Raw genomic sequence first — 25632 nt, 5'->3', positions numbered from 1 at the left:
TATTATTATCATTATTATTATTTCTTATTATTATTATCCCCCCCCCCATTCCTTTTGTTTTTTCCCCAGTTTAGAATTAACGTAAAAACCTTTTCTTCTCCCTCCCCCCGAAATTAGGGGAATGGGGGTGAGTGGTGCAGTCTCTTCTTTTTCTCCTCAAAGCAAGTAGTGTGAAGTGGGGTTGCCATCCTCCAGGTCGGGCCTGGAGACCTCCTGGAATTATATCTGATCTCCCGACCATGGGGATCAGTTCCCCTAGAGGGAATGACTTCTTTGGCAGATGGACTCTGTGGAGTTATTGTCCCCCAATCTGCACACCCAAATTTCCAGGAATTTCCCAGTCTGAATCTGTCAACTGTAAAGCGTTCTCAACACATATTGTGAACTAGTGATTTTATGTACTTCTCTTCATATGCTGCTTTGCATGCATAAAGAAGCTCTCAAAGTGGTTTACAGCATTTTATTTTGGGCTGGGTGGCCGTATCACAATTTTAATTTTCTTTGAATTTCTCCCAGCCTCTTTTAATCCTAGTTTATTTAGAAAATTTATATGCTGCTGCTCCAGAGACTTGCTCTAGGCAGCTCACAAAATGCAAAGAAATACAGCGAAATAATTAAAGCAGCACACACACACAAACCTGAAGTGTAGTGTAGAAGCTCTTTTATAATGTTATAACTAAATTATACAAGTTTTGTCATTCATAATTAAAGAAGCAGCCGTAAAACTTGTCCTCAAAACATGCTGTGAAAATCAACATTCCACAGCCTAAAATGGCATCTGTAAAATTGCTCCAGGTTAGAAAGTAGATCATTGGAGCAGGTTAAAGATTGCATCTGGGTAGCCCTGTTAGTCAGTAGTACCAAAGTAAAACAGGAGGGCAGCAATGCCTAAAGACCAGTACAGCTTTTTGAAGCTTGAGCTTTTGTGACTCAGACTTCAGACACACAGAGTCCATCCAGTTTGGTCACTTTTGATGGATGCTCTGTGCATCTGATGAAGCAGGCTCTGACCTGAAAAACCTTAGCTTAAAATAGATTTTGTTAGTCTTAAGAAGGCACTGGCCTCCAGTGTGGTTTAGCTTCGAATTTAAGTTCGCACTTTCCCTGTTCTCCTCCTCTGTGAGATTTTGTGAAGAGGGATGTAGGAATAGATGGGAAATTGGTCAAGGTGGTATGCTGACAGGCACTGTGTTTCCACTGTTCTTGTTTGCTGGTGAAGCATGTACCTTATGTACCATGTGCTTTCTGTAAAAATCATAGTCAAGATTCCAGCTTGCTGAGAGAGCCTATTCCTCTTATGCTCTGAACCACATTTTCATCTAATCAGTTCTTATGAATAAGAAAAAACAATGCTAATATTTTAGAAAAAATTGTTCAATCTGTTTCACATATGCTGTCATTAAACTTTGCAGTGTACGCCAGTATTAGTCCCATGTTGCAGGGAAACAGAAGAATGTGTCTTGAGAGATAGTCGAGTTTTGTGTATGCTCATGCTGTGTTAAGCTACCTCCAGAAATCGGAAAACGTACCTGATGACATTGATGCAGGTAATTAGTCAAGTGTTTAGATATGAGTTCCTAAGTTTTGGGATTTGAGCTTTGAGTGTTTCCTTGCATGAAAGAACAAATGACTGCTGCTGTATGCTGATCAGATTTTGTATGCTTAACGTGCAGTATATCTTTCTGAATAAGAATCTTTTAACTGGTAGGTTTTCATAGTATTGATGATTCACTAGGCGCTACATAAATATCTACAGATTTAAGGGTGATTTCAGTTGGCAGGCAACTTAGGCTGGAATTCAGGAATCAATGGCCCTATGGAGACTGAGAACAGAAGTGTAATTGTAAGTGTTGACATTGTGAGGGTGACTGGATTGTGCACCCTTAAGGACAAACAAAGGGATGGAGATGTGATTAAAGGAGAAGGATAATGCTGAGAGAACAGAGGGCAGGTTTTCTTTTGTGGCTTATGAACTGGAGCAGGTTTGTCTCCTGTTGGCTTCAGGTGGAATGGTGAAGTGATATGCTGCTTCCAGGATGTGGGACTGTTTCATATGTGTGAGGACTAAAATGAGGGCTCTGATTTCAGAATAGCTATACTTCTTAAAAAGGTGTTGAAGTAGATAGATAAAAAGAAAAGGTAAAAGAGTGGCCCAATCCAGACAAGGTCGGTGTGGAAGGTGTGGCTGCCTTTTGTCGGGTTCCCCTGCAGTACAGGCAGGAGGAAAACTGCAAAATCCTCCCTATAGGTGAAAGGAACTTGCGCCATGAAAATAGTGGCATAAGTTTGAGGCCAGCTACAGCAGCATCTAGGGACTGAAAGCCTGGTGGAAACCGCTTTAGGTTGGCCCTGGGCCCTCCCTCGGTATGCCCCCTCCCCCACTGATGTACAGTTCCGTACCTGACAGGCTCTGTGGCCACTGGCACTTATGGGTGCAGGTACCGCCAAGCTCTATGGCACCCCCTGAAGCATAGGTGCCGTCACTGCTGGCGGAGTGATGCACAATTCTGCACCAGAAAGGCTCTGTGGCTACCCACATTTATGGAGGCATGGGTGCCCCCACTGCCTGCAAGGTTGGCACACCCTTCAGCACAAAGCCATGCCTCATCCGGTGGGGAATTAGCCCCCCCCCCCACTCTGGATTGGGCTCTTCGGCACCTTCCTAAGCCATCTCAAAAGTTAGAAGCTACTGGGAATAGTCAAGAGGAGATGTAATTATGAGAAACAGTGATTGTGATTAAACTGTTATGTGATCTTACACTGTGTAGCTAAGCCCGTGAGACCAATAGCTTAATTATTCAGGTTATCACAAATATGACATGTTTTCATAGGTTCTTAAAATAAGTATTCAGTTACCTCACCTGTGCAGAATACTGACTTCATTGAAACCTATGCCAGAGAGGCAAAGCTTACAAATAGTCATTTGCCCAATTTATGTACAAAGACTGTACATCGTTTTTTTTATTAGAAATACTTAAAGTAGTATGAATAAGTATTGGCTGCAGGAATAGTACCTTGCTGTATCTTTCTAGGATCATCCGGAGTCTCCTTGCAGGAGAGAAAAGTGGGATATAAATCCAAACCCTTCTTCAGAATTTTTTTCTTATTTAATTGCATAATAATATAAATTGAGCCTTGACAAATCTTATTGGGCTCTAGGAATCAGCCCCGAAATGTAGGACCTAGGCTTTTCAGCCACCTCATGACATTAACTTGACCAATATGATATTTGTAACCATATTTAAATCATCTGTCAATTCTTGTTCAAAGTAAAGAAATCATCATCTAGGGCACACACCCCTGGATATTTTGTTTTATTTTATACATTTCTGGGAACTCCTCTCATCCTTATTCTTCAACAGAAGGCTTTAGTAACTGAGCAGAAGGGCAGAAATATTTTAAAGCATTCCTGCACAAACCTCTCTATGTATGTACAGTCCTGTGTGGAAATAGAAACAGTAGCCCGTGTTTTGGAACTGGCACAGTTGTATCATTATCACCGTCTGCCATGTGCAAAAAAAGGCCAGAACACCATCCATTAAACCACAGATGCCTAGGAAGGAGCATCAGGTTCTGGCTTTGGGCAGGCCTCATGCTGCTCAAAAGATGCATGGTACCTTGCAATGCAGCCACCAAAGCACTGATGCTCCTGAAAGGGAACTCCTCACATGCACCAACCAGTAGCAACAGCACCTACTGTGGAGCATCCAGAGGTCTATCTACCCCCTTCAGCTTAAACAGTAAGCTTCTTGATTCCAAGAAAACATTAGCATCTCCAGGCTGAAACATTGTAGTTGCAATAGCAGCTGCAGAATTTTGGATGGCTCCAGTTGGTGTCCCAAATATCCTGCAGAAGGGAGGTGTGTTCCATGAGATGTCCAGGCCTTCCCCTGGAACTCACCCTAGTGCTGCAGTTATGATGTTGACAATGTGTGGGATGTACTAATTGCAGCCTGAAGAGAATGGGGTGGCTTCTGATGGCACCGTGATGAAATTTCTAGATGCCGTGGTGACCTAGAACATGAAATTTGTGTTTGTTTTATGATATGCACATGCAAGAAACGGCTCTAATTTGGGTTTTTTAAGATATCCCAGGTTTTTTAAAATCCTGTTCTTGTGTACACAAGTTTTGTGTCTCCCACAGGTAATGGCCTCAACACATTGTTTGGTTAATTTTGTGTTCTCCAAGGTTTCTTGCTTGCATGTATAGTAAAATGCTAAGCATTAATCTTCTGTCACATTTTTCCCATGGTGGCCATCCTGCTTCGTTCTCACTGCATTCTAAAGTGGTTGTCTTCATCCTTTCCAGATCCAGGACCCAGGTTTAACCTTGTAGAATTCACTGAGCATGTGACAAGAAATTACATGATACCACTCACATGACACCAGGACCATGTGACCAAAAGTCATTAAATTTACCTGAAGTTATCTTCTGTTGAGTAACCTTGTGTTACTATCCTGCTTCTTCTTTAAGATTGTGTGCAAAAAGAAGCCAAAGGCATGGCACCCTTAGTCTCTGGCCATGCATGTGATCGGCATGTCCTTCCAAAAAGCAGCCAAGTGGTAGTTCTCATAGGTACTTGCATTTGTCACCTGTTACAATACTTAATAATTTATTTTAACATGCTATATATTTTCTTTTTCTTTCTCTACAGAATAGATTAATTGGAAGAATAAGTGGAGAAAAAAGAAAAATCTATCCAGGTGTAGACATTCAAAGTAGAATCAAGATAAGATTAGATTACTGCAGTCAGTTCTGTGCGTTCAGATGCCTTGTGGGCAGCGGAGAAGCTTTGAGCAGCTAGCTGTTTGAACAGTACTTCAATCCATGCTTTCTATCTGCTCTGCTCTTGGAGTCCTTGACAATTGTCACTATTTGTCATGGGTCCTTCTGTAATCCCAGGCTATGGTGATTGCTATCAAGTTTCCAGGGCTTTTGTTCCAGTGTCCACAGCTGGCTTCAAGTTCCATGACATCTGGGAGTCTGAGGCCTAGGTATGCCATAGTTTTTCATGGTGTTGTCCTTGGATGAAAAATCATTAGGCCCAGTCCTTGCAATATCCAAAGGATTGCCTAATCCTTTACAATTCTTCCTGACTACTATGGTTGTCTTCTAAGGTCCTGCTTCATCTGCCCAAGCCTTCTGAGATTAGGTGCAACATGACCATTACATCTGTAGGGCAACTCACATTGCAAAAAAAAATCCTCCATGTGTCCCTTAGAATATGTTTTGGTAAGGGAAGCAGGTAAAGGCTTTTCAACTTTTGAAGAGACTTCATCAGTGTCCTTCTTTATTCTTAGAAAATGATATCTAATGCAAGCATCAGTGTATTTAGAGAACTAGTATGTTGCCTCTCCAGACCTGCTTGAGGCATCTCACAACACAATAAAACAAATCAAGTTCCAGTTAAACCAATCTGAGCATAATATGGAGTTGGCTAAAATGATATGGATAATATAGTCCTCAGACTAAGAGCAAACTATAAACTAGCTTAAAAACATAGAGGCCTGTAGTTAAAAGCCCAGGATTTGGCCACTAAGTTGTAGGAATGAGATCCCAAATCTTGTTCAGTCTATGGAGTTTTTGAGTTTGGGGAACTGTTAGTGGATATTGTCTACTGCGGAAACCATTTTATGACTATGACAGAATGGCTGTCCTGAAGAGTCAGGAGCAATCACAAAATGTTGGGAAATTGCAAGGTAAGCATTCTGCTATGATGGAGGCCATTGTTTTTGAATGGGTGGTCCCTGCAGATACAAAAGTGGTGCTTGCTGTAGTCTTCTGAAGAACCTCCTGCTCTATTAAGAAAAGCCATAGCTGGCTCTTTGCTTTAGGACAGAGAAACAAATGGATGTCAGGAATGCCACTGAGGGGTGCTAAACTGATGACTACCGTTGTAGGAAAATCTGTTATACATTAGTGGAGAGTACATTTATTTATTATTCTTTTTTTAAAAGACCCATAATCCCAACTTTTTAAATGTTTGTGAGAGGGAGGCTTTGATTGATTGCTGCTTCCTAGAGAACTTTGAAAGATCTGAATTGCTATCTGCTTTTCTATGTTACAGTGAGAAGGGATGAACAACATGTAAAATTCCTATGACTGAAAACTGGGAAGACACTCAGGAGCCAGTTTTTCCAGCTTTTCTTCAGGGGTGTGCCCCTTTGTGCCGCAAAGGAAGAGCAGTCACTTGTCACTATGTCTTAAAATATCCATGAAAATAATTCAGATTACTCTATTTGTGCTCCAAACATGGTTTTAAACTAATAGCAGATATTTAATGTTAATCTTAAAACAGCTTGAGACAATTCTGAAATGACTGATTATATATAAGGATTGAGCCCAAGCAGTTGGTCTGATGGTGAAACATTTCTTTTAATAAACGTAACAACTGATATCTTTTAATGTGTTCTGTTGGCATGCTAAAATCTGTCATGTTTCCCAGGTCCACATTCAGCCGGATTTCAGTTGTCAAGGTCCAGTTCCAGGGGTCAAGCATGAAAAGTTCCAAGAATTCTTAGTGGTCAGTCTAATCCAAAGCACAATTCCAGAGATCTAAGCTAAAGTCAAAACAGAGGAGGCATTTCAGAGTGGAAGTAGCAAAGTCGTTGTAAATAGACATGTTGTTCCATGCAGCTATGCTCTTTCTAGTTGATCGTATACACTATTCTACTTGGCCTCTAATGCCATGCACCTGCCAGCTGCCTCAGACCTGCTCCTGTGAATACTCCTCCTTATCTGTCTGTGCTGGTCTGCCAGACACGCTGTTTGCTTCCTGTCTTGTAGGGCCCTGCGTGTTCTCCTACTCTATTCCTGAGCCTCTAGTGACGAGGGAGGGGAGCAGACTGGCAGTGGTTTTCCACAGCTAGCTTAGAGCTGGGGGGCTGAGGAGTTATTGCAATGGTTCTTGGTGTGAGTTCAGGTCTTGCCCCATGGGATTTGCTTCTTCCCATAACAGTTCTACTGGCTGTTGATAAGAGCCAGGACCACCAGCTAATTCTTCATTGGAGGAGTCTTTGGTAATTACTGGACCTGGCTGCTCCAGGACAGAATCTGAAACATTGCCAAAGCTGTGTTCAGATGCATTTTGGAAAACATTGTTTAACTAAAAAGATGGTATAGCCAAAAGAGCAGTAGACACAATTTCTTCAGAAATTATTTGATGTAGTATTGGAAATAAATAGATGATGAAGACCATCTCAGGCAAGTAGGACAGTTAAATTGAGCAGATTTTGCTTTATATCATGTATTTTTCTGAAAGCTTGCATGCTGAAACATATATTTGTATAGTAGAATTAGTGCCTAGTTTCACTTTTATTGTACTACTAGTTAGACTTCATACTGAAAATACTGCAATTAAATATTTGCATGGTCATTAGTTTTAATGTCTTACCAATAATGTGATTGTGGTTTTTCACATTTACACATCTTTTTGTAAAAGGCATGCCTACAGTTCATTTCCTGTTTTGAATTTTCGGAGGTATGAATTTGTGAGAAACTGTAGCAGACTTAATTATTGTAGAAACTTTCCCTCTAGGTCAGTATGAACTAAATAATGTTCTTATTATTGTATACCCCCTGTCTTTTAGGAAGGAACTTGCAAGTGAAAATTGTTTATAGCCTCACTCACTGAGATTCAACATGGATTATATACTGCAAGTCAATGCAGTCAGTAGGAGGAGACATCTAATAAACAATGTAATCGGATTAGGATTACTAAAATCAGAAATAAAGCATTAAACATGTTATGTTGCCCCATGAAAAAATGGTATTACAAACATTGCCATGATAGTAGGATAATACACACAGCAAACAGATAATGCAAATTAAGCTCAGTAGTGTAGTTCACAGTCCCATTTCCTTTGTTGAAGTGCCTTCCTGGACACAGAGTCTGCAAAATAACAAAAGAGAGGGAAGGCTCCCTTACCTCATGCAGACCATTCCATAAATTGTGGGTCTTTAGAGGATCCGCACATGCAGGCAGTTGATTTTGCCATTTGCAGTGTGGTACTGGTAGATGGCCCTGCTCGAATGAGCAAAGCTGTTGGGGTTGAGGAGAGCAGGAGTGTTGGTTCTGCAAGTATGAGGGTCCCAGGCCTTCATGGCTTTTCATGTGAAAGCCAGTATTTTGAACTGAACTAGCAGAATGGTGTAAAATATCCTCTGCCTAGCTACTAATAATAACCCAATTGCACCATTCTGTACCAACTGGAGTCCCAGAGTTGTCTTTAAAGGCAGATCCATGTAGAGTAGTTGTTTCAGTTTGAGCTAAGTTAAGTCTTGAGTGGGTGGTTTATTGGGTAGATGCTTATCTGTGTTTCTTTTCCCTTAGGGTTGGATCCAGCTGTCAGTGGAATCCTAGCCATGGGAAAAGTTGATTCCCAGGGCTCATCTGAATTAATAGTCATGTGATTCACAAGGCTGTACTGAGGGAAGGATTTCTCCTTCCTTTTTAGTCAGCAGAGCTATGCTTGTCTCTTCCTCTGTCCTCAGTGAAGCTACCTGTCCTCCTTAGCTTTCACTAGTTTCATGACCCTATTAACTTTCCCAGATTTGAAAGAGAATGTTGGGTGGAGTTAAATGCAGCAAGGATGCTTCTTACAGTGCTGGATTGCTTGTACTAATCCTTTGTGCATTGCATAACAGAAAGTGACCATTATTTTGGTCCATAGTCTCATGAAGTTGACATCCTAGAGAGAAATTGGAGAAAAGCCCCTACCTCTGTAGGCTTACTACTCAGGGTCTGGAAGTATACAATAATGGGGGGGGGGTGTTGTTGTGTAACAACCAGTCTCACTGACAACAGCTTACTTGCATGCTCTCCTGTTTAAGGAAATGGTGTATAGATATTTAATTACTTCCCCTTCTTTCCTCTACCATTATGGTCCTGCTGTCATTCATAGTTGCAGTTCATATGCCTGCCCCCTACAGGAGAGGAGTATGTACACCTACTGGAACCTAAGAGCAAACTAGCTTTTATGATATGCCGTTATACTGCCCTTGTAGTACTGAAGACAGCAGGAGAAGGAGGGAAAATGGTGTGACAGCTTGGACTATAACAAAGATAGAATATCAGTTTGAAACTAGCTGTTATATATAGAACTAGATGCATAAATGTACATGTTCTCTCACAGTTAAAATTTGATGTCTCCAAATACTACTTTTCCTTAGAGCTTTATGAGAGACTCAGCCTGATAAGATTGCTTTTTTTGAATTAAGTTTTATCTGTGATCTAACTAACTTGAAAAGAGAATAACCTTGGATTCCTGGGGGAGCCTTTTTGAGAGCTCATATCTAATGCTATTTGTCTGCTTGGGCCCCTTTAGATTGATCTGTTCTGCAGGCCTCTTGCATAATACATTTGGTTTACTGCTAATCCTCTCCCCCACTCCCCGCCCAAGATTTGATTTCCAGTTGTGGTTTAATGTGTGAAAGGTTCTCTTAAAATGTTAAGCGCTTTCAGTATTCAAAGTTCTTCACAGACACTACTTTATCAACAGTGCATTTAATTCTCAACATGGCGCCATCTGTAGAGACTTAAATCTGGAGGTTGGAACCGTGGACAGACAAGAAGAGTCCCAGGCTTGCAGAAAAATCTGAAATCTAACAAAAAGCAAACAAATAAATAATTGAGGGGTTCAGTTCTTCCAAAACAATAGAAGAAGTGTCTGTAGCATATCTGTCCTCAGTGGCCATTGCTCATCAGTCACAACAGTATTGCCAAGCTGTCAAATCTTGGTTTTTGTCAGTAAAAAACGGGAGGGAGCAGGGGAGGACACACCAGGGACAGGGCTGGCAGAAGTCACCCAGCAATTGACTACCATGTGACTTCCTTGATTCATCCAGGTTTGACTACTTGCTGCTAAACAGTAGCCACCCCATGTTGGCCAGTGTAGTATAGTGAAGTGTCAGTTCAGGATCTCAGTGACCTAGATCTCAAATGGTGATGTGAGCTTGCAAAGGTTCAATAGGCAGTGTTGTGTTGTAGGTTAGAGTATCAGACTAGGCTCTTGGAGACCCATGTTCAAATCCCTACTCTATCAGGGAAAATCGGTGGTTGACTTAGGGCTAGTCACACACTCTCAGCCTAATCTACTTCAAAGTTTGCTGCGAGGATAAAACAGAAGATAATTATTTGGGTCCCCATTGTGGAGAAAGGCAGGGTATAAATGAATTAAATATAATTGAAGCTGGGGGCGCAGATAAAAGGTAGCTTACTTGGCATGTGGGAAGAAGAGAAGGGAGCAGGAAGACAGGAAAAGGGCTTTCAGAAAATATAAATGGTTGGGGGGGGGGGGGAAATGAAATGCCCCACCACAAAGAGGACTTTCTGGAGATAAGCCCAGTAGCAACTGCTAGAAACTCATTACTCACACAACTTGGCCTGGCCCAAGCGTGCATGTAACCAAGTGGTCAAGGCACCACATAGCCCAGCTAAACTTTTCCCAGGACAAGGCTGACAAGGTTAGGGAAGAGGGGGAAAACTGAAGATGGGCGAAGACAGGCTGGTTGGTGAGTGGGAAAGACAGAAGAAAGCAGTTGCGGTGGTGGGAGCCTCCCTACTCAATTTGAATTGCTTTCCTGCTTCGGTTAACCTCCCCCCCAGTTTTCCCCTCCCCCAGCAACCATCTATTGATTTGCACTTCCCTTCCCCACAGACTGAAAAGATACCTGCACTCCTGGGGTCTGCCTCAACAGTTGGGCCTCTGAGCTCTTCCCCTCGATGGCTTGTGGGAGGTGGCTGCCACTCAGGAGCCCACCATTGTGCCCCCCCCCCCCAGCTGAGCCTTCTGCTGTCGGAGGATCCATCAGCTCATCCCCATCGCAGCCAGGACAGAGGCCCAGGAGCTCTTCAAGATCAGCGCCTATGGTGAGGAGGGAGGGAAAAAAGAAAGAGAAAAGGAGAGAGGGAAGGAAAGATAATGATGGAGTATAGAAAGAAGAATAACAATTGAGGATTGCAGAGGGAAAGGAGATTAGATGAAGGAAGGAAAAATGAAAATAAGAAAAAGGGAAATGAAGTTAGCAAAAAGAAAGATACAAGAATAGGAAAGGAACGGGGGAAGGAAGAATTGTGTGTCTGAGAAAATACAGCTCCCTCCCCATACTAGTTGGGTTCAGGATTCCATTGCCATGCACTGGGGAACTTCCTTCAGCCTCCCAACTCATGTCATTTTTGTCTCCTTTTTCTCCTAGTACAAAAGGCCATAAGAGCAAAATGGAACCTCCATGTTTCAAAGCACTCTAACTGTGAATACTAGCAGACAGGAGAAATTCGCTTGTCAGTCTCCCAGAGGCATCTTGTTGGCCATCCTATTAGAAACAGGGTGCTGAGGTAGTCTGATCTAGCAGATTGCGATCTGGGAGGGAATGTGGCGACTCTTCTGCAGAATTTGCAGTTGCAGGAGACAGTTCGTGCAGACTTGGTCTCTTGCCATTTTGCTATCCCAGCACAGTCTAAGGAGAAGGTCTGCATGGAAGCAAGTCCCATTTGAATCAGTGAGTCTTACTCCCAGGAAAACATTCATACAAATTATAGCCTCTCCTCTCTCTCTCTCCCTCTTCCTTTTCCTTCTCTCCATTCTTCCTTCCTTCCAGTTAAAACAACTAAGGTGTCTCAGCATCCCCCCCCCCCCCCGACTTCACTGCAACACTGTGGAGGCCACACTGGAGCAGCAGAGTTGGGGAGGGGACACAATTTCAGTGCTTGTCCTGGGTGCTATTTTTTGTAGTTATACCTCTGTTTATAATAGCTGAATGATGATAGGAAATGTAGTAACAGTAATTAGAAAGTAAGACTTGGAATTGGAAAAAAACAGAGTTCCTTTTTAAGGAAGCGAATAAAAATAGATTGGTGATGATTAAATAGTGGTTATCAGTGTTGATCTCTGAAGCAACGGCTGTTTTGCTTTGAATACTTGCATTTGTGGAAGGCTTCTTTAGTTTGCAGCTACACAGAAGACCCAAAGTACAGCCTATATCAGGCATTTGAAGCCTTGTACTTTGGAATGTTGGAGTGACTTGGTTTTCATGCTGGGCATGTGTTGTGTGCTTCAGTCTGTGCTAGTTTTACCTGAATTTGCAAGTAGATATTTTGTTTTTCTCAGTTCTGGTCAAAGAGGGGCAACTCAAAGAAAGTGCAAAATGAAGTTAGATTGAAGTTAGAAGCACTCAATACACCTCCAGTTTTTTAAAAGCTCCTTTGAAGGAAAGAGTAAGATGAGAGGGAAAAACGACATTTTGGAAAAATACAATCATGGGGCTCCCTGCAGAAAGTAAAGTACTTTTGCTTTAGCCTTCAGTTTTAGATGTAGTTGTCCACTATGATGGTGAAAAACAAAAGATGTTGAAAATTGTGAACTGAAAACTTTCTGCTTGTTAGGCAGAACTTAGGTCTTGCATATTGTAGAATTCTCAAGGCCTACATATGTTTTGACATAAGAATTCATGGATTAAATACATAATTTCTTTATTTAAAAGCTACTTTGAAAGTATTGCTGAGGCAAATGTGAGCTGTAGTCTCTTACTGGGCGTTGTGTGTTACTCTAGGTGCTTGTCCAGCTGACCTTTAGAGCAGCATGTAGAGAATTTAGTAGCTCATTGATATTCTGCATCGTTTTGACAGCTGCAGAACAGGCAATAATTAAAACCATGACCCCTGATTTATGCAACATGAATATAGATCTTGGGTTCTCTGCAATTCGTATAAGACTGATTTTGCATATGTTTCCCTGATGGGCAAAGAAGCTGCAAAGCAATAAGAGCCCAGAATGATCAGAGGTCAAGTGAAGACTGGTGTATTCAAATGCAACACTTCACATGATTAAAAGTAATTGTTTCCATACTATCAAAGAGGAAATTTTATTAGTCCAGTGTCATAAGTCCGTTGTCAGTAGCGTCTGTATAATTACATGATTAATAGAGGGAATTCTAAACATATTAATATAATGGTCATTTTGCCAATTAGCAGTACATCTTAAAATTATAATATTCACATTGCTTCTAGTAATGGGGAAAATTATGCTTTTTTTTCTGAAGACCCAGAGATGTTGCCACCTTAAGCCCATTCTGTTCCTGAGAGATAGAGGAAAACTAGTATGTTTTCTTTGGGGAAGAGCTGTTTTAGAGACGAAGCAAATGGGCACTGGGAAACATTAGTGGACACTATGGGGTCGTTGGGTTAAAGAAAATAATTAGGACAAAGAGAGGACCATGCTTTGCTGTGCAACTTTCTGTCTGACCTTGGGCCATTTACACTCTTTCAGCCCTAACTTATCATACAAGCCTTGTTACAAGGCTAACTGAGAGGACAGGAGGACTATCTTTGTCACGCTGAGTTCCTCGGAGGAGGGGTGAGATAAAAATTTGATAAAAGCTATAATTTAGGATTCTCTCCCCCACCCCCCTTCCAGTTTGGAATTCCCCTCTCTAGTTCTCATGGTGTTTCTTCTCTCAATCTAATTATGTTTGGCCTGTATAAGGAGTTTGATTTACTTTGATCGATTTGGTTAATTAGATAAACCATAAAATGATCACTTTTTACCTTGAGACTTTTGTTTTAACTGTCATATCAAGATGCAGCATTCCCTCAAATTGAGTTTATTGCTCTCCATAGCACTAATTTGAAAGAATTTTTTATGAAAACTGCTAGAGTCAAGTTCTTCCAATAAATCAGTTGCTTTATGACTTTATCTAATGAACTGTTAACAGCACAAACCTTCTAGAACAGTTCCCTCCCCTACCACACACACCACAGGTTATGATGTCCCAGAAATTTTATTTGGTGAAGGGGGGGTGGAGTAGTTGGAGTCCTTCAAGTTTATACGTCAAGCCTTGACAATTTCTCTTTGGCTGTAGAGGTCAGCCCAAAAATTAAGATCCAAAATAATTTTTCAGTCTGGGTTTTATATTTTAACAACCACATTTCCAATGGTTGCTGTCAAAAATGTAATCCTAAATCATTCAGTGTTTCCTGTAATTTTATTAAACCTAGGACACAAATATTATAGTATTTAAATATGGGATAACCTCTAAATCCCGGGCTGCCAATCTTTTCTTTACTGAGACCTACACCAGAGTAATGAAATAGTCCTGAACTACTCCCCCTGCCTACTACCGTGGTATCAAGATTTGTTCTGGCCTAGAAATAGACAGAAAGAGCACCAGAAATGCATCCATTAACTAAGCAGCACAGCAAAAAAAGTATTTTTACTAGGTTGTTTTGGGATGCACAAACTAATCTGCAGTAGCCAGTGAACTACCAGTAGCTCACTTTTTGGCAACCCTTGCTCTAACTCTAAACTAACTTCTCTTCAATTTGTGATAATGTAATTGTTTCAATAAGCTCCATTTAATTGAATATTGGTGCCAGTGTAGCAAGCAACTTGTTAAAGAATGAATGAATCTACTGTCATTGAATAGACAAAGCAATGATAAGAACTTTATGCACTTACATTTCTCTGTCATACAACAAAACATTCTAATGTGAAATGATAAAATTTATGTTTGTAATTTGTGTTTCTGGGGACACTTTTCCTCTCTAATGCTGGAATCCATTGTCTTGTCTGTCACTCCCCCTTCCATACCACCATGTTTTCAGCAAGCCTGGGGAAATTGAACTAGTAAATGCCAGGTGCCTTGTTTGTCTCATTTCTCCAATGATCTCCTAGGAGGACCTTTAATTAGATACAGGATCAATTCCCATCAGCCCCGCTGGCATGGCCACCTGGCCATGCTGGCAGGGGCTGATGGGAATTGTAGTCCATAACATATGGAGTGCCAAAGGTTCGCCACCACGGTCTCCCTAAATCAGTGGTGGCCGAACCTTTGGCACTCAGATGTTATGGACTACAATTCCCAATGGCCTGCCAGCCCAGTGGCCATGCTGGCAGGGAACTGATAAGAGGTATCAGATCCTCTTTATATGATGCTGGAAATTTTCCTGTTCTTTGTACACAGCACCAAGATTTCCATGACAAGACAGTAAGAAAAGGAATTTGCTCTGTCATGGTGAGAGCCAGCATGGTGTAGTGGGTAAGAGCGGTGGATTTTGATCTAAAGAACTGGGTTGATTCCCCACTCTTCCACATGAACAGCAGACTCTCATCTGGTGAACTGGATTTGTTTCCCTTCTCCAGCACATGAAGCCTGCTGGGCAACCTTGGGCTACTCGCAGTTTTCAGAACCTTTCCAGCCCCACCTTCCTCACAAGGTGTCTGTGGTAGGGAAAGGAAGGGAAAGGAGTTTGTAAGTTACCTTGAACCTCCTTACAGGAAAGAAAGGCAGGGTATAAATTCAAACTGTTCTCCATCATCTGATCTCTGTAGAAATCTGCTTTACCTTCACTGTCTGTAACTGTCACCTAAAACTGCTAAGTATTCCTGTGAGGAAAGGCATGTCCTACTAAGCAGCTAGATTGGTTCCATTGGTGCTATCCCCTTTTTCACATTTCTGAAACAAGCTCATTTCCAAAGTATCATCGTATGCCCCCATCAGACTAATTGTGAGAGCGGAAGTTAGGAACTAATTATTCAATGGATAATTAAATTGTGCTGACAAGGACATAAAGTTTGAGTGTATTGCTGGGTTTAGCCATACTCGTGGTATTGGAACATTTGCTCCTTGCTTCCAACATGTTTGAGGGGCTGATAGAGTCACAGTGTATCATTACCACAGCAGAATGTCAGATTACCTGAATGAATTCAACAGGTTACTGATAATTTTTTCGGCTCTGGTGTGGAAAAACTGTACCTTGTATGGGTATTAAAGTACCCATCGTAGTAATTTCTGGTACTTTTTGCAAGCTATAACACAACTAATTTTTAGTGTTAATAGTATGTGGCAATGTTTCCCACTCTGTGGGTCACACTGTTTGTGAAATTGGGTTCCAGGCTTTTGCAATGTTGTTGATTTTTGCATGCTGTGTGTGTGTGTGGTTTTTTTTTTAAGTGGGCCACCATACCAAGTATTTGTGGCTGCTTCAGTCCCTCCTTGGCCTCTCCCTTCCCCTTGCTGTCTCTAGTTCTTTGGCATGTGCAGAAAATTCATGGAAGAGGAGTTAGCCTTCTGGTTTGCGCCAGACTGGAAGATACTCTGAAGTACCAGGAATCTTTCTTGCCACCTCAGAATGCCTCCAGGAATCTGCATGACATAGTTAAATGAACTTGCTTCCCCTGTCCTTCTGAAGTTCCACAGGAGCTGTTATCTGGGAAAGGCCAGTGAAAGCAGCACCTTGATACTTCTGAGTGTCTCCTAACCTGGCACAGTGGGCATTTGACCCGTCCCTCTGAGTTCACAGCAATGCAAGGAGAATTTGGAGGGGAGGGGGGAAGAGTCCTCAACATACTTGCCAACAGTGCAGTTGCCAGCAAGAAATTATTGGTGACAGCAGCCATGTTTGTAAAACACCGCTAAAGGCTGCTGCTGGAAGAAGAGATGGTTGCAGCATTTGGCAGCGTCACACAACAATATCTTCTGTGGCACAACTACCATAACAAAGTTATGATGAAATGCCATGATCATACCACATGACCTGATTGAGTGACTTCAAGTTTTTTCTTTCTTTCAGCAACTTCCTTAAGTTTGTTCTGTAAGTCAGTATCTTCTCTCTTCTCTTTATATGCACAAAGGATGGTCCTTCCCGTGACCAGTCATGGCATCTTGTTCTGTGCTTTTTAGAAAATAACTCTTAATACATTACTCTTCTTCCTAGACTAGTCAGAATCTTAATGTCATTGTTTGTATGATCTGTGATTTGTATCTTCTAGAAAGCTGTTTGTTGCCCATTGCTTGCCACCCACAGGATTGGATACCCGGTTGTGAGTCTGTTGCTAACAGCATGTCTTTAAAATTACTTAGACCTTTGATGCAAGGGTCCATTTGTTCAGTCCTCATTGTAACCTTTTAGAACTAGATTTTTTCCCTCTTTCTGTTCTTTTAAGCAAGGATTCCTGTTGACTTCTTCCACCATTTATGCTTATAGATGTGTTGGTTAGGGTTAGAGCAGCAGTGGCGTAGTGGTTAAGAGCAGGTGCATTCTAATCTGGAGGGACTGGGTTTGATTCCCCGCTCTGCCGCCTGAGCTGTGGAGGCTTATCTGGGGAATTCAGATTAGCATGTGCACTCCCACACACACCAGCTGGGTGACCTTGGGCTAGTCATAGCTTTTCGGAGCTCTCTCAGCCCCACCCACCTCACAGGGTGTTTGTTGTGAGGGGGGAAGAGCAAGGAGATTGTAAACCCCTTTGAGACTCCTACAGGAGAGAAAGGGGGGATATAAATCCAAACTCTTCTTCTTCTTCACTTACCAGAAACCAGCTGAATCAGATCAAAGGCTCATCTAGTCCAGCATCTTATTTTTCCCAGTAGGCAGACAGATGGCTCCAGGAAGTCCACAAGCAGATAATGGAGGTAGTTGCCTCCCCTCTTTTCCCCAGCTGCTAGTTTTTGAAGGTGTATTGTCTTGGGACACAGAAGCTCCATCTTTCTATTGTCTGATAAGTGTCGATGTGACCTGTGAGCCAGAGTTTTAAGAAATACTTTGCCTTTATCAACTCTTCTGTTTCATCATCTGTAAATAAGGTTGTCAAATGTTAACCTGGATATAACTGCAAGATGCCTGGTAAATGTGGTATCAGTAATGTGAAACTGATTGGTGTTCTCTCAAAGAAAAGAAAAGAAATCTTAAATTTGGAGAATATATCCAGTGTTACAAACGCAGCTGTAAGGTGCTGACCTTAAACATTCCCAAGGAAGTATTTTGTTAGTTGATGAATAAGACGTCAGTCGTTATATTATATGGTTATATTTAGGTCTGAAAGTAGAATGTAGACCTAAATGTTCTAATGCAGTCTGAGTGCAGGTATGGAAATATATGCTGTTAGAAAATTTTGCTTCATATTCATTAACAAATGTAGTATGAGAATATGTTAACCAAGGCAGTGAGTATTTTTGTTTTTCCATGATAGGCGTGTGTATCTCTCTTGTAGAGTATGGGCGCCCCCTTCTGGCCAAAGTGTATACTTTTCCTTTTCTAGATTGTGTTTGTAAAACTTTTTGCTTGTTTATTGGACATTTCCAGTGTATAACAACCTGCTTGTTTGGGTTCTCCTAAATTGAGTCGGCTTCACAATAGCATTCAGGAAACTTGCTGAGTTCATTTTTACCCAGGTTTAAAGCATTTACATGTAACACTGAGCTGCAGCAGAGGGGACTGGGGGGGACAATGTGGTACCAAAGAGTTACCTTGATCACTAGAATCCTTTTAATGTTGTATCCACAATAGTTAGTTATACTGGACTTGCATTAACTAGCAATGGCTGTGGTCATACTGGATAAGGAAGCTTCTCTGTAGTTTATGTCCTATATTTGATGTACTCTTCTTAAACACACAAGGTGATATACTTGGAAGGCATTTAGACTTACTGTGAACTTCATTGGGATTGTTTTATTGATATTCATTGCTATCTTAATGGCAGAGTATTTTCATCAACTTTGGTTTCATTAATACATAGGGTTGATAATGAAAAGATATACCAGTTATATTTTAAAGATACCTGTAAGAATGGCATAGACTGAAAGATTTGAACCTGAAATTTGGATACGTCATTTTTATACAGGATAACTGAATCATTTTGTGTGTGATTTTTGGTACCTAGATTAGCTTGTTGGTCTAGAATGCACAAATTGATAAAGTAGTAACATAGACAACTAAGCTACTGTAGGAAATGATATTAAGCAATTTTCCTGTTGAGAATTTAATGTAAAAACAAATTATAATGCCTTAATTTAGGAAAACTATTTATTTTAATCACTTCACATGTAGTCTGAATTTAATTACATAAAAATCTAAAATAATCATTAAACAATTTAAACACACAATGAAACAAGTCAACAGCCATCAAATAAGCAGAATGGAATTAAAATGAAAACCAGTTTTTCTGAGAATGTCACTGGGCATATAGTGTACTTTCATGGAGAGATCACAGAACAGTTCTGCAGTTGGAGGGAAGAACCATTGTTCGTTATTGGTGATAAATTCTTATACTTTTCTTCCCTGGCTTCCAAATAGGTCATGTTTCAAGAGTACAGGTGCGCGTGTGGGGAATGTCTCTCCCTTAGCAGATAAACTGAGTAGAGTAGAAAGAAAATGTCAAAAGTACTGGAACCTATGCTTGGTACAACTTTAGACAGGAAGTGAAGCTAGCAAATGCAAGTATGAATAATGTCTTGTTTAATCAAAGGCTCACAGGGAGAGTGTGTGTGCACGCATGCTTTTTTTACACTCTTGTATGGCTCCCCCTTTTGCCTTCATTATAGTAACATTTTCTGTTATGAAGGTATATACTGTGGGCTATACAGGATATGCAGGGGCTCCAAGTTAATGTTTGCATTTCCTTTGCTTCCCCCCCCCCCACCCCCCACCCCAAAAAATGAACAATGCTGCATTGAAATGATCCTAGCTTTAATAAAACGATTATGCTGAATTAGATTTTGGTATTTAGTAAGAAACTATATTGGATATTTATATGCTCTCAAACAGAAAATTAGCAAAACATAAATACAAATTGTGCTCTTTGGCTTGTATGAATGTTTAAACTCCTTGAATGGAACAGGAGCTCTGTGACCATGCTTAATACTTTTGGCTCTGAACCTGTAGACTTAAGGAAATATTCTGTTTTTGCATGAACAGGATGAGTATTCACCACTGCTGTTGAATTAATCCACGCAGAGGGCTTCATCTTCAAATAAAAATTCTCGCTAAATCTTCAGCTTCTTGTATGTTAGGCAATAGTATAAGTTTTTAAAGCATTTAAAGGCTTCTCTGTGAATGATTATGTTTTGTACACACATACATGAAGAGAGCAAAATACTTTTCCGAATCAGTTCTGCATTTCCATTTCCCCAAACTAAGTAATAAAACAACCACAAAGTATGAGACTTGAACATAATGAGTTGAAAATGACCTGTGGAAGAATTTATAGCAGTAGAAATAGTTGTCCAGAGCCAGATTTAGCAGACACTGTTAGTCTGTGGTAATTCTTCATTAGAGAAAATAATTGTGAAAATGCAGATTAAGCCAATTAGTTCTTGCTTTAGTCACACTGACATTTTGAGAGTTCTGGGAAAATAGTTTTGGAAATATAGGACCACATGTTTAACTATTTTCCTTCATTCTCACCACTTAGTAAACTACTAAAACGTAGTAATTTAAGCAGATTCTTGCTCTATGCTTCATTTGGAATCTTATACTAACTCAAACTGGAAGCATCCAAAAGAATCATCAGGCTTTGGAGCAAAGGCTTAAGAAGTTGAGTGAAACAGCAATTACCAAAGAAGCATCCCAGTTAAAATGTTAACCCACTGGAAGTCACATGAAGGCCAAATCTTCTGTAAGGCTTTTTTCTTGTTGTATTCTATGACATGGAACCTAGACACTCACTGTGATTATATAATGATCCATCCCATATACACTCCAGCCACGGTTAGAGAGCACTTTTATCGTTGAATTCCAGTTAATTTTAATGTTCTAAAATTCAACCGAATTACAAGAATTATTGTAGCAAAATGATTGAAGGCATGTTACAAGGACCAAGTTCCTGCTTTAAATCTCCATTTAGCTGTGAAGTGTCCTTAGACAAGCCACCATTGTAGGGCAGTTATGGTTGATATAGTACTACCAGATAGTTGTCATAGTTTCTGAATAGTCATTTGAAATACTATGAATTCTGAGCATTGTAGCACTTCCCCAAGTATTAAAAACATGTATTATAATCCTGTTTTAACTAAATTTATGATATTCCGTTTAATGTTATATAACTGCATTGCTTCTGTACTCTAATGCTTGAAAAACTCTCATAACATGTTTTATACTTTTGTAATCTGAGGGTAGGAGGGCTTTGGCTGATGTATCTTTGTATGTGTATATGGCCTAAGGCTAATAAACACTGATTTGAGAGTAAAAACATGTATTGTGGTGAGAGTTGATGTATATCCTATTAGGAATAACAGCTCTTGGTATTTATTTAATTGATTTTGTTATGTTTATAGTCCACTTTTCTCACTGTGACCGAAGTTGGATTACATTGTGCACTATAAATTAATGTGATCCACCAGATTAGACTCCAATAAGTAGTAAAGTAGGTTTTGGAATACAGAAGTGTTAATCAAAGAATATAAGACATGATTTTGAAATTTCTTGTGTGAATCTGTAGTGTAACTTTTTTCTTTAAAAGTCATTAAATTTGAATTCAGCATTGTAATATTTATATCTGAGTGGAGTGGCCCTTGTGTCCCAAATAAATGGCAATGCACCATTTCATGTAACCACTAGATGTCACAAGTATTACAGAAGCCTGAGAGGTTACTAAGGGCCTGGTGGAAATTCAACAACATATCACTGAACTTAACATAATTCACTGTTTCCACATAGTAGATGCCAAAAGAATCTGATACAGTGTGATATAGAACCAAGGTACAACTGGAATAATGAAATTTCAAAAAAGTAAGCCTTTTTAAAGGGCTGGTTCTAACAGTTCTATTGGGCATTGTAAATGCCTCAGGTGCACTTGATACTCTTTTTACATTCCTGGCTTTTGGTTGTGTTTTTATGGAAAGATGGATTGAACTTCAATTTAAGAATATTTGGTAATCCCTCTCAGGACATACTATAACAGCTGGTATTTCTGTGTTGCAGCAAATCGATTCCATGCAGCAGTTAGTAGTACTCATAGTTGGATTTTGACACAAAATTACAAAGCGTTTTGAAGTAAATTTAGCCAAAGCAAACATCACTAAAAATGTAACTTAATTTACAAGTTTTGAGGAGAAGAATCTTGTTTCATTCCAGCAAAATATTAAGCTTTATAGTACTAGAGATTTCATCAGATCATTTATTTTTCACTAATATATACATGGAGATACCTTAGGGAATAACTTCATGCCATACTTTTTATAGTAATGATTTTGAAAGTTAATATCGAAGAATTTAACCACACTAAAGAAAAATGAGGAATGGCACCCATATTTGTTAATATTGAGTGTTTGCTAGCTTAACTGAACTTCTGGTGTTTAAATTTGTGATCTTAATTAATAGCTTTGTAATCCATATAATAGATTCATTAATATGGGTAGATACTTTTGATATAGATTCAAAGGTCTGAGCTATGCAGCTGACTGAATGAGCTGACAGGCTGTGTAATGCTAACAATTGTGCAATAACTGATTTGCGAGTGTGTGTCCAAGTTTTAAATATTTTCCTTTTTGACATGTGTACGTTGGGTGGCGCTGGTGCTGGCAGCCGCCACATCAGCAGCAGCATCGCTCATAGTGGATCCTGTCTGTTCCCGACTGGCTTCTATCTCTCGCGGGCCCCGCAGCCCCTTGGCTCCACCCGGCACATGCTTCGGTGCAACATGGCGGGGGTGGCAGACGGTGGCAACAATTTCCAGTGGTGCTTCTCCCAGGTGAAGGGGGCGATTGACGAAGACGTGACTGAAGCTGACATCTCAACAGATGAATTTAATTACTCTGGAGATCTTCTTGCAACAGGAGACAAAGGTGGCAGAGTGGTTATATTTCAAAGGGAGCCAGAGAATAAAAGACGTCCTCAATCAAGGGGAGAGTGTAATGTTTACAGTACCTTTCAAAGTCACGAACCTGAGTTTGACTACTTGAAAAGTCTTGAAATTGAGGAAAAGATTAATAAAATTAAGTGGTTACTGCAGCAAAACGCTGCTCACTTCTTATTATCTACAAACGGCGAAACTATTAAATTATGGAAAATCAGTGAAAGGGATAAAAGAGCTGAAGATTATAACTTGAAAGAAGAAGATGGACAACTTCAGGATCCATTTAGAATCACAGCATTAGGGGTGCCAATCTTGAAACCCATGGACCTAATGGTAGAAGCAAGTCCTCGAAGGATATTTGCAAACGTATCACATAAACTCCATTTCAATTAATAGTGATCATGAAACATACCTTTCTGCAGATGACTTAAGAATCAACCTGTGGCATTTAGAAATCAAGATAGAAGTTTTAACATTGTAGATATAAAGCCTGCTAACATGGAGGAATTGACCGAGGTGATCACTGCTGCAGAGTTCCACCCCCATCACTGTAATGTGTTTGTCCTCAGCAGTAGCAAAGGAACTATACGGCTCTGTTACATGCACTCTTCCGCCCCCTTCGATCGACATTCTGAATTCTTTGAGGAGCCAGAAGATCCCAGCAGCAGATAATTCTTTTCAGAAATCATTTCCTCAATATCGGATGTGAAATTCAGTCACAGTGGTCGATATATGACGTGTGTATGTTACACTTACACCAAAGACAGACTTATTTGAAAAACATGTATAGAGTATCCTCGGCTTGAAATCTGTTTTACCTTGTTTGTGTGTCCTATGTATGCAAGGATAAGTTATGATTAAACATAAAGACCATAGCCAGTTGTCAAGTGAAGCACGCTATAAAGACTATTGAGTATTTGAATATTATTTGTTAAAATATCAAATTTTTACAGAACTAATATTTAAACCTGTTCCTTATAACACAGTGATTATAAATATTACCAGACAATTTAATCAGCAACTAGAAAATCCTGTCCAGGTGCTGAAACTAATTCTTTGGTGTGTGCGTGCATTAAAGTACTTAAATGTACGAATAACTATTCCTGAACATTAGTTATATAATAATGTATGGTGTCTGTCTTCTGTTATTTTTTGTTACAGTCTCATGTAAGTATTACTCTGGCTCTAGTTTGTGTTATAACAGTTCTGTTTTGCTCAATAAGTACAAGATAATGAATTATATTGTTGCGCTTAAACTTTACAATTTTTTTCTCTATTTGTCAACTGGTATCCAAGATTTGTAGTTCAGAATACTTGAAAAAAATACTCTACTCCCTAATGAAGAGAGCAGAAAAGTTGGGGTTATCTTACATGAGAGTAAACAGCTGTAGCCTTAGAAGTTCATGCGGTCTTCAGGTTTTGTTGGAAAAATGAGGCCCCCCAAGAACTTCAACTAGACATGGGAGCCTAAAGGGGCTGCAGATTTGTTTGTCTTGATCAGAGGTCCCCCATGTCGTGTGCCAAATTGTTTTTGAAGGATTTCAAAAGCAGTATGTGGTATATCAGTGGGAGAAAGGGTCAAATTCTGCTAAATTTAGATTTTGGTTAGAATTTTCACAGATCTTATATATGCATGCATTCTCTGGTTATCTATTAGATTATAAGAAACAATGTGCACATTGTTCCCTAGTCCTTGAGATTCTAAAAAATTCATTTTATAGCAACTTGACTATGAAGTGGTTTTAGATGGCTATTGTTCTTTGGGTATTGTTAGCCACTTGCAATGTTAATGGTTTTTCTTCATTGTTTATGTTTTTGTTTTTGCAGGCTGCTTTGAAGCTACTATGCAAATCTTGGTAAAAAAGCCAGAAGCAGTGTATTGAAGTTTACTGTCATCTTCTGTGTGGACTGCTGTTCTAGCATATGTGTTCTGTGGTCTGCAAACTAAACCATGCCAGCTTTGTCAACTGGATCTGGAGGGGACACAGGTATGTAAGCATTGGTCTGATAACTTCTATATGGAGTTATTGTCAGTTTAGTAATTATTAATAAATCATTTGCATATTGGCCAGAGCTTGCTCTGGTTGAATGCACAAACAGAGTAAACCCATTGTGACGCCCCCGCTGGATGGGGCATCTTCCTTTGTCTGTCCCTCAACAGGGTTCACCAGTGCCCCTGATTCCTGGTTGGCCTCAGAAGTGAGGGAGCTCACAAACTGCCTCACTCTCATGATCCACACAGTTCCCCAGCCTTGGGCTCAGGCTTCTTCCTTGGCCTGGATCCTCCCCATCCCTATATAGGGGTTGTCCTGCCTTCCCATCCACCTCCACCAGTCTTGGTCTTGAGGTCAGGGTGAGTCTGCCCTTCCTTTCCCATATTGGTTGCTCCTCTTGCTCATTGAAGCTGCTCCCCATCCCTCCGACATCTACCTCTGGGGCAAACTCCAAGGCCTGGCTGGCGTGGGCTGGCCAGGTCCCATCCTGGCCAGCCCTCTCCTCCTCCCTGCTAGGCGGGGAGCTCCCTGCCATGGCTGTCTCCTGCAGCCTTGAGACATCTTCTGGCCCAGGCACACAAGTAGCAAGTTTGATCTGTTTTAACAAGAACTCCTCATCTAGATAATACGAAAGTAGAGTCAAAATGTGGTGCTGTTTATGCAGGATGAGCAGTGCTGTGATCAGATCAACCATAAATCAGTGTGATTGTTTAAGTTAGTCTTGCTCTGTCTGGAACTTGTTAGGGGCATCCTCTGGTTACAGCAATATGTATAATAAATATAAACTAAGTATTTTATGCTGGTAAAGATTATCCACTGCTCCAAAAAGTTTGTGCTTATAAAAGAGTTGCCATGCATGCCTACTCATGTTTACTCAGAAGTAAGCCACACTAGGTTCTATTGTGTTTACTCCCAAACAAGCTATTTACAGGCTTGCAGACTAGACTTCAGATTTACCTGGATGTAAGTTGATCTTAATAAGGCTCACTAAACAACTGTAGGATTATTCCATCAAGAAAATGCAGAGGTACAGCGGTTGCTGCTTCTGCATAAGCAGTGTTTTAGTTCC

At 40.4% G+C, this 25632-nt stretch overlaps 1 protein-coding gene and 1 pseudogene across 8 annotated transcripts in view; both read left to right on the top strand.

Annotated features, from left to right (window-relative positions):
* Positions 1 to 25632, top strand: part of MPP7 (MAGUK p55 scaffold protein 7) — a 98210-nt gene that overhangs the window by 555 nt on the left and 72023 nt on the right. For all 8 annotated transcript variants that reach the window (XM_048510575.1, XM_048510574.1, XM_048510573.1 and 5 more), the window contains exon 2: positions 24397 to 24557. In XM_048510575.1, coding sequence (XP_048366532.1) covers positions 24521 to 24557 — 37 coding nt within the window. In that variant the 5' untranslated portion in view covers positions 24397 to 24520. The remainder of the gene's footprint in view (positions 1 to 24396; positions 24558 to 25632) is intronic.
* LOC125440636 lies at positions 22414 to 23346 on the top strand (annotated as a pseudogene).

The sequence above is a fragment of the Sphaerodactylus townsendi genome, linkage group LG11 (assembly GCF_021028975.2).
Source record: "Sphaerodactylus townsendi isolate TG3544 linkage group LG11, MPM_Stown_v2.3, whole genome shotgun sequence".
NCBI classification, from domain to species: domain Eukaryota; kingdom Metazoa; phylum Chordata; class Lepidosauria; order Squamata; family Sphaerodactylidae; genus Sphaerodactylus; species Sphaerodactylus townsendi.
Note: the sequence above shows the minus strand (reverse complement) of the source record. Positions and strands in the feature narration are given on the sequence as shown.